The sequence below is a fragment of the Buceros rhinoceros genome, unplaced genomic scaffold (genome assembly GCF_000710305.1).
Source record: "Buceros rhinoceros silvestris isolate BGI_N320 unplaced genomic scaffold, ASM71030v1 scaffold5485, whole genome shotgun sequence".
NCBI classification, from domain to species: Eukaryota; Metazoa; Chordata; class Aves; order Bucerotiformes; family Bucerotidae; genus Buceros; species Buceros rhinoceros.
Window position 1 is genome coordinate 1,930 of NW_010413289.1, and position 8,608 is coordinate 10,537.

Here is an 8,608-nt window from a genome sequence, read left to right on the forward strand (position 1 = left end):
TTTTTTAATTTGTGTACAAGACTGTTAATGTAGGATGAGCTGACTTTTACCTGTTTTCCACTTATTGCCACTTTGAAAACCCCCAGTCATTCGTGAATGCTCACTAGAGTCACTGACCACATCCATCGTAGCGCAGTGCAGTATTTTCTAAAGCTTTTCTGATGCTTAGAAGGCTTTCACCAAATTGGGCTTAAGATTAGAAAAAATTAATAATAAAAAAATAGAGTTGAGATTTTTCACTAAGGTACAAATTATAATTAAAAAAACCCAAACAGTTGAAGATTCATAATCTGAACACAGCATTGTCCAGAACATGCTCCTTTGGGCTGTATTTTAGGGCTTTCCAGAAATCTGAAATAAGTCTCAGAGTGTGTTTTCAGAGGAACGAAAAAGGTCTGCAAATATCGCTACCAAGTATTCAGCCTGAGGCAGGTAGGGGTTGGCAGGAGCAGTCCTAGATGATAACGCTTTGCCATCCTCCACCCACACAACCTGATTTGCCTGAACCCCTGTTTTTCCATTAACCCACATGCTAAGCATGTTTTCCAGCCTCCGCTTTAAGCTAGTCGCATCTTTGTTATTCACTTTGTGGTCTCTGGGGCTGCTGTGGGGTCCATGGCTGTAGAGCCCACTGTGCTGTGCTTTTTCAGCCCATCTCAACATCTCCTCCGGTTGTCAGTGCTGGGAATCAGTGAAGATGGAGAGCACAAGACTGACTCTTCCTCTACCATAGGCAGTGCTTGTCTTTAGTTAACTCGGGGAGGATTTTTGATAAAATATTGAGGGACACCACCAGAGGGTGCATTGCTGCCACGATAATGCCTGTTCTTACAGAAGTATCCATGCTGTGGTGTAGCAAAGCTCTGGACAAATCCTGCACCTTCCATTTCCGTGGAGCTGCCTACACGAAGGTGCACAATGGAAAGCAGGATTAAATACCAAAGTCAGGGAGGCCACGTGCTTGAAGAAGAAGAAAAAAAGAAGTAAAATGCCTTTTGTGCTGTGCACTCAAGGCATGTCGCAGCTTTTCTTGAAATGCCCATCTAAGATACTTCTTTGATCTGCTGCAAGCAGCCACTCCCAGAAGAGGTGAGAGACACCTCATTTCCTTCCTTCCTTTTCTTATCCTGACCTACCCGTCTGGAATGCAGTTCACCTCTGAGCGTTTTCAGACATATTTTCAGGAGGCTTGCATGTCACAACACACAGCCGGGGCTTACTTCGCTGCTTACAAAGCCAGAGGAGCCACATACTGCGCCTGACTCTCCCCTGCTTCACCATGTACACCCTTGTTTACAGAAGGGGCATAACACAGTTAGTCAGAGTAACAAATATTCCTCTCGCCCTCAAGACAGGCGGGACCCAGGATGGCAAAGTTAAAAAGCCGGTGTTCCACCGTGCAGTTGAGCAGCAGTGTAGGCGTATCTATACCTGTATTGCTGCAGCCCTACATGCCCCCAGCACATCCTTTTGCAACAGGAACTATGATGTACCTCCTCCCCCAAAGTCATCCCACCTGGTGAATCTGGTGAAAGCTAATCACTTCTTGCAGGGTTAGTTTCCAGCCAGATAACAGGTTTTCAGCTGCCACAGCAGCATAATCCTCAATGCTAGCATACAGGAGAGAGGGACAAAACACACTGCCCAGGAGAGGCTAAGACTTTTTGTAGCCCTGCAGACTAGCTTAAACCAAGCACAAGGCTTTTAGCCTTACTATGCTCTACTGGATTCAAAGTGAGTCTTCAAAGACAGATTTTAAACTCTGAATTGCCCTTTAGAAGTGCCCCTATAATCCCACGTACCATAGGCCTGTGGGTGCTTAAGCTGAAGGCACAACTACACTCCAAAACACAGCTGGCATTAATCCAGAACATAATGTTGCCCCACCAAATGCCAAGGGAGTTGAGTACTGCATAAATACAGACTTAAAACTGCAGCACAATAATAAGAATGATAATAAAATCCCAGCATAACCACCATGGTTATGTGTGAGTTAGCTGAAGACAGCCCGAGGGTGGAGATGCTGCACATTCTTGAGCACTGCAAGGAACTTTCAGTCCCATTTGACTTCAATGTTTCTTCACTGAGGCTGTGTCTCTGCTGTGGAAAGGAACTGCTTAACACAGCATCGTGGGGTTTCTCAGTTTTTGTCTCTGAGCAACTAACTCCTGGCAAAGCCACTGGTTACTAAGTGGAAACACACTTTTTCCAGTTGCCAGAACTGCAAGCTGTACCTGCATTTGGCTTCTTTTCTTTTTTCTTTTGTTGCTACGATGCCGATTGATAGATTTTCAAATCTGGCTCCTTGACTAAGTGCTGACTCCCCAAGTTACAAACCCAAGTTCAGCTACTGAAGCGGGGAAAGGAGGCCTGATCTTGGAGCAGATTATTTCTCCTTCAGTGGGACGGGTCTGCTCCCAGCTAATAAGTGGCATTCAGTGTGAGCCCAGCAGCTGACATGCAGGAGGTCTGTCCCTTCAGGCAGCTGCTGCTCATCTGCCTGCAGCTGGCAGCGGAAGTGACATCTGTTCTCAGTCCCAGCTGTGAGCAGCACGGAGGTGCCCAAGCCCAAATGCCTCAGTTCTTGATCCAGGAGCGAGGAAGGGTTTCTGATGCCAGACCACGGCCTGGCTTGCAGGCGAAGGGAGAGCAGAATCGTCTCCTTCAGTGATGGTGGGCTGGGAGGGATGGAAAGAGAGTGACAAAGAGGGAGAGAAAGAACAAGTTAACAGGAGTAGGGGAAAGGATGGGAGAAGAGCGCAAGAGAAGACAGGAATGGCTAAAAGGGAAAGGAAAGTTTAATTTGAAGTGACAAGGCCAAGTCTGAGGCAAGGAAACAAAATGAAAGAGGCAGAGTAAAGAAAAAGAAAGAGATGAAGAGGTACCAACAAACGGCTATCCGAGGGAGGGGATTATCTAAAATGGCTGCTGAACAGGGAAATGCTGAACTGAGCTGCCATCTCAGGCGCTACTGAGCCTGCAGCCCTTAGTGTATTGAGCCATTCAAGGGGTCTCCCCTGCAGATTTTGTCATCTGGAGGAGCTCTGGTGTGTTATTCCTTGCCTCCCTGTTTCTCCTTCTTATTTAAAGTCACATCACTTCTTCCTTGCCCAAGTCTTTTACTTTCTCATTTATCTTTGTAGCTCTGTTATAATTCAGTGCTGTGGCATTTTAGCTGTTTAGCTCAGTTTCTGAGACAGGATTATGTGCAGGATGAAGCTCAAGATCTGTTCCAATCTGAAGATTGAAAAGCATACTTAAATTAACCTGGGAATAAATATATTAAGAAATGGCACTTTGCTCCACAGGTTGGTGTATGCAAGCTGAGTATATTCTATCTTAAACATACACAGTTGGGACTGTTTCATCAGCACAGGTGCTGAAATTGTGTTTTTTAGCTCTCAAAACTAATTAAGTATTCCTGGGAGAAATAATCAAATGTGCCTTACAACAAATAATCAACAAGTGCCTTACAGCTCTGTCAATCAAAATCAACTTACACTAGGCAAAATGGAACATTGATGACTGTTTCTTTCCCTCAGTGCTTGCCAGAAGCACAAGACAAACTGAATTGAGGAATTCAATTCAAATCTCCCTCGGCTGAGGAATGGGCTGAGGGAGAGAGGCGTCATAAAAACTTAGCAGTGTGAAGCTGAAAGTGCAGACATTAGGGGCACAAAGACTTGAACCTGCTTGGATACTTTGCCTTCGTACCTCACTGTAGGCACCCAGAGCGGGGCATTAGTCATTGAACAGGGCCCCATTACAAATTATTCAAAACCGGGTGAGAAAGATTGGATTGATTGAGTTGGGCAGGAGTAACGAAAGTAGTTTCTTAGTTTCTCAGAATCCAGCTCAAGATTGGCTTTAAATAATGTAGTTATAGTTGAACTTTTTATATCATAATTACATGTTTGTATAAGATAAGATAAGATATATATTTGTATATATTTGTATCTCATAACAGATTTTACCAATGGGAGCCCTTAAGGATATTCTCTCAGCAGCTCTCCCTGTTTCAGTGAGAATTAGTTGTGGTTTCAGTAAGTGATCTTTGAAACAAACAAGAGGCACTTCCTCAGAATACCATTCTTTTGCTACCTGCACAAAGAGAAAAATCAACCATCTAGTAAACTATGGAACTGAATCAGTCAATCCAATATCTAAATACTTCCTTTTCCAGTCAGACAGGAGTAAGACTAGTGCATCTGGCATATGGACCAGACAGATTAATCAGAAATCTTAAAAAAAATACTGTGAAGGACTCAATTCATCCCTTAACTCACAGTTTTTACAACCACCAGCCATTTATATGTCCCAAGCATGAGAGCAGTCACACTGAGCCAAGTCAAAGGTAGCTCTCTCACAGAATTCTGGCTCCTACAGGAACACTGTTAACATGAGCCTGTTCCCGAAGCCCCCAAACCTTCCTTAATAGGAATGAAGGGAAGCACATGTTGTCTGTGTGTCTTGGTGGATACCTGATAAGAGATGAACTGGCCTTTTCAGGTCAATGTTATGGATGAAGAGGAAGGAGACATGAGACAAAAAAGCTTTTGCATATCTGGAAATGAATGGGCTTTGCTTCAGAAATAAATCCTGAACAAAAGGCAGTGTCTAGTATCAAGTGTCTGAGAGAGGGAGAACAGAGCAAACAAACTACGACCCTTCTCCGGTGGAGTGACCAATAGACAGGAAAAGTTGCTGTATCATTGCAAAGTGCTAAGCTGTAACTGGAAACTTTATGTGTCTTTGGAAAGAGCACTGCGGCGGTGATGAGGCTCTGGTGTGACAGAGAAACACAAATCTGCATGTACCAAAAGCCTCAAGGAGTCCAGACACATCTTTTGTTCTGCAGCCTACATTAGTTACCAGGATGAGCTAAAAGCTTCATTATGGTATTTTAAAGTCAACTAGAGTAATGCCACTGACTGCAATAATACCACAGCTCATCTTTGCTTTTGGGGTTTTTTGAGGGGTTGGGGTTTTTTGTTTTTAATTCTACCATCTTCTATCCTTTTCACTCAGCCTTTTTTAGAGGACCATCAGGCCATCTTTTTCAAGCTAGGTAGCCTTGAAAGCTAAAGAAAAAAAAATATTGTAACTAAAAATTCATCTGCCAACTGATCTAAGACAAATGAAGTAATTTAATCTTCAGATTTTGCATGAAGTGGGTTGGTTTCAATATACAACTCTAATTCACTCAACTTTGCAGTTATAAAAAGCATTTCTAGGGCCTTATTCCATATCTTCTTTTCTGATGAACACCACTCAAGGAATACTAATCAAGAGTGCTTGAGCAGTAAGGTAAGCAAGGCTGGCAGAGCCTGAGCTTTTATTTACTCTGTGTTATCTCTGTCCAGATGTTCAAAGCAGTATGGGTGGTGACTAATTCACTAGTTAAATTCAAAACAGCATGTGAGTACAAAAGGCTGCCAAGTTTTTCATGTATATTGCTATTTGTGACAAGCTATGCACAGAGAAAGAACAATCAAGCAGTTTCTTAATTTCATTTTATATCTTTATTCCCATTGTAACTATTAACAATAATCCAAAAGACCATTTAAATTTGGTTTGGATACACAATAGCATTAATCATAGTACAATTTCTTTTTTTTTTACTGCAGTTCTCGTATTTCATGATCTGGTTTAGGAGTGCTGTTGTTGGTGTGTTTGCTTCCAGCAAAACAGATTTTTCAGTGTTTGTACATCATTTAAAAAGATCGTTTTAAAAAATCCATAACGCAATGACTATCAGTACGTTAATAAAGCTTGTTATCTTCCATTTAAGATTTGTACTAAGTATGTTTGATGACCCAAAACTTACTTTTTGTTGTGCATTGTCTGTTCTCTTTTCAAAGTAAGTCCATAAACAACCATAACATAATTTCTCATGACAGCAGTTCTTCGCAGTAACATTTTCAGCTGGATTGAAACTCTTTCAAGAGAACGAGGTAAGTAAAACAACCCTACAAAGTAAAAATTTCTGTTTAAGCAAATGATAAATTACATATAAAATAATGCTAAGGCAGTATCACAATGTCTAGATTACAACAGATTAGAGTGGGTAGAGGAATTTGTAAGTTTTCTAAATTCACTTGCTTATTACTTGGGGAAAATACAGCACAGATTGTATTTTAGTCTTCAAGCAAAGAAGAATCACAAAATACAGTCATCACATCTATTAAAAGCCCGTGAGATTAATTCCTTCATCAAATTTATTAATGTAAAAGCAAATCTGGAAAATTTATTTGTGAAAGCTGTCCTGTTGAATTATGAATACCAATAATAACTTCTTTAGTTCCTCATTCATTTGCTTACTCTGCATATCAACAAACATCTACACACACATATATATGAATAAAGTATGTTCACTGTATAGCCACACACCGAGCTAATATGAATGCTTATGTTGTATGATGTCAGAAAAGAACGCATTATTAATTAGAGTGGAGAGAGGAGCAAAGAAGAAAGCATATGATGCATGGCAACTTTGTTAGCTGTCAGGATGACGTCTGTGTGGAAGAAAATGTGTGCTTTGGCTACAGAACAGTCAGCTAGCAACTCTTTATCATGCAATGAAGGAAGTTTGGGTCATCATCAGCCTATAAAAGGGATTTAAAACACAGATATAGTCAGGTGAAGGGAAGGAGGAAGGGGACCAAGTGCACAACACACTACTCTAAGTTTTGCCTGAGCACCAGCGGGAGTTGAACATGGTGGGAGTAAGGGGAGGAGTGCTGGTTTAGATGTAAACTCGCTGGACTGACAGTGCTCTCACTCAGGACAGACTGAACGGGTGACTCAGTAGACGTTTCAGGTAGGGACACTTCTCCAATACCTTATTCCAATCATGGCAGGTGCATAACCTAGTCCCTTCACAAGTTGCAAGAGAGCTGGAATTCCTGAGTTTGATGTGTAGGGAGGGACAGGTGTTTTCAGGGATGGTCCTCCTCTTGTATTGCTTTTAGTGGTTGTGATACCTGGAGATGCTCCACATAATAACCATTTCCCCTTCCTGTCCCACTTGAATATCAATGTACCATGTATTTGAACTCACAAGACTCAGTTCTCTTCCCTAGTATTTAATACATAGCAAGAGGTGAAAATTGCATTCTTGCCTGTTCTTGTAGGTGAGCTAACAGAACGTTCCTATTCCTCCATCACCTACAGATTGGGTTGTGAAACATTTTTCCCAGTCTTAACCCTTTTCTCTTCCTTTAAGCACAGATACGCACACAGATGCATATATGCACGCATGTGCAAACACAAGGAGTATGTGTTCTGCAGAACTCAGTGGAGCTACTGGAGCTAGTTCTGCATGACGGCACACAGGTACTGGGAGAAGCACAGCACTAAGGAGTGCTACAGCCAGAGCATACTGCATCTGGAAACCTGGGGGTTAGCACCTCGTTGTCCTCATGCACTTCTTTTCTTTGATTCGAGGTAACCTACATTCCATGGAGCACAGAGGGAACCTGATGCTTCAAACACTTCTTGCACACGTGTTTCAGTTGATGTCAGGAAGGCTACACTGTATAATGAACTTTAGTAATAGGTATAGCAGCAATTTTTAAATAATGTCATATAAAGAAGATGAGCTGTGCTTTAGGATTATTTTATCTTAAATAGAATTTAATTCATGCAGTCTAGAGTACAGTGCACATACATGGGTTAAAGACAATTCTGCTGAATGCTTTGGTGTCCTCTGTGCACCTTTTAAAATGATCAGTACCTCACAAAAATGTATCAGTACCATTCCTCACAATATGTACCCAGTATATCTCAGAAGGATTTGTATTTCATTTTACACTTTATACACAGTAGTAGAGTTACATTTTAAGTATCAAAAATATGTTGCTAAAAGATCTTAATAGTACATGTCATAAATCTGGAGTTTTCATCAAAGAGTAAAATGATTCAAGACCTTCGGTGAATGGATGATGAAAAAGAAACATTTCCAAAAGCTACACGTTATTTATAGTCTTATGCTACCAACAGCTGGCCAGTCAGCTCTGAGTTTCTGTCCTTTATTAATGCCATGATAAGAGCAGCAGCAGAATTTACTGTCTCCTGAAGCAGCAAATGGTCCTGGAAAAAAAAAAAAAGGGGGGTGGGGGATGGAACAGAGAAAATGGTATGTTAACAAAAGTGGAAAAAGTAAACACTTAAAATAAATTTTCAAGTACGCAAAATTACCATATGATTGTTGAAAAACATTTATTTGGACTTATTAGAAGAAGAACTTCTACAACTTATATTGTAAGGAAACAAAATTTCACAGTAATATCCACTTTTCAATCTCTGTGATGATTTAAAAATAAAAATTATTTTTTAAAAAGGAATATATTTTAACAACTAGAATTAATGCCATCTATCCAGAGACCACCAAAGCAGAACTTGATTGTCACTTGCTTCATAACTGACTTTTAAAATCCAAAAGGTAGTAAAAATTCTGAGTTTGAAAACATTGGAAGAAAATGGGGGATTTAATTGAGAAGCATAGTTAAAGACCTGTAACTTCAAGCACCTTCTGAATCCCATCCGTAGCCTACAAACGGTACACCCACACAGGCATTTAAGCACTGGGGCTTCAGTCGAGTAGGCT

At 41.0% G+C, this 8,608-nt stretch overlaps 1 protein-coding gene across 1 annotated transcript in view; it reads right to left on the bottom strand.

Annotated features, from left to right (window-relative positions):
* Positions 1-7,986: 7,986 nt before the first annotated feature.
* Positions 7,987-8,608, bottom strand: part of ISPD (isoprenoid synthase domain containing) — a gene marked incomplete at its 5' end in the record, with an annotated part of 75,325 nt that continues 74,703 nt past the window's right edge. The window contains one exon of the mRNA XM_010136661.1: positions 7,987-8,091. Coding sequence (XP_010134963.1) covers positions 7,987-8,091 — 105 coding nt within the window. The remainder of the gene's footprint in view (positions 8,092-8,608) is intronic.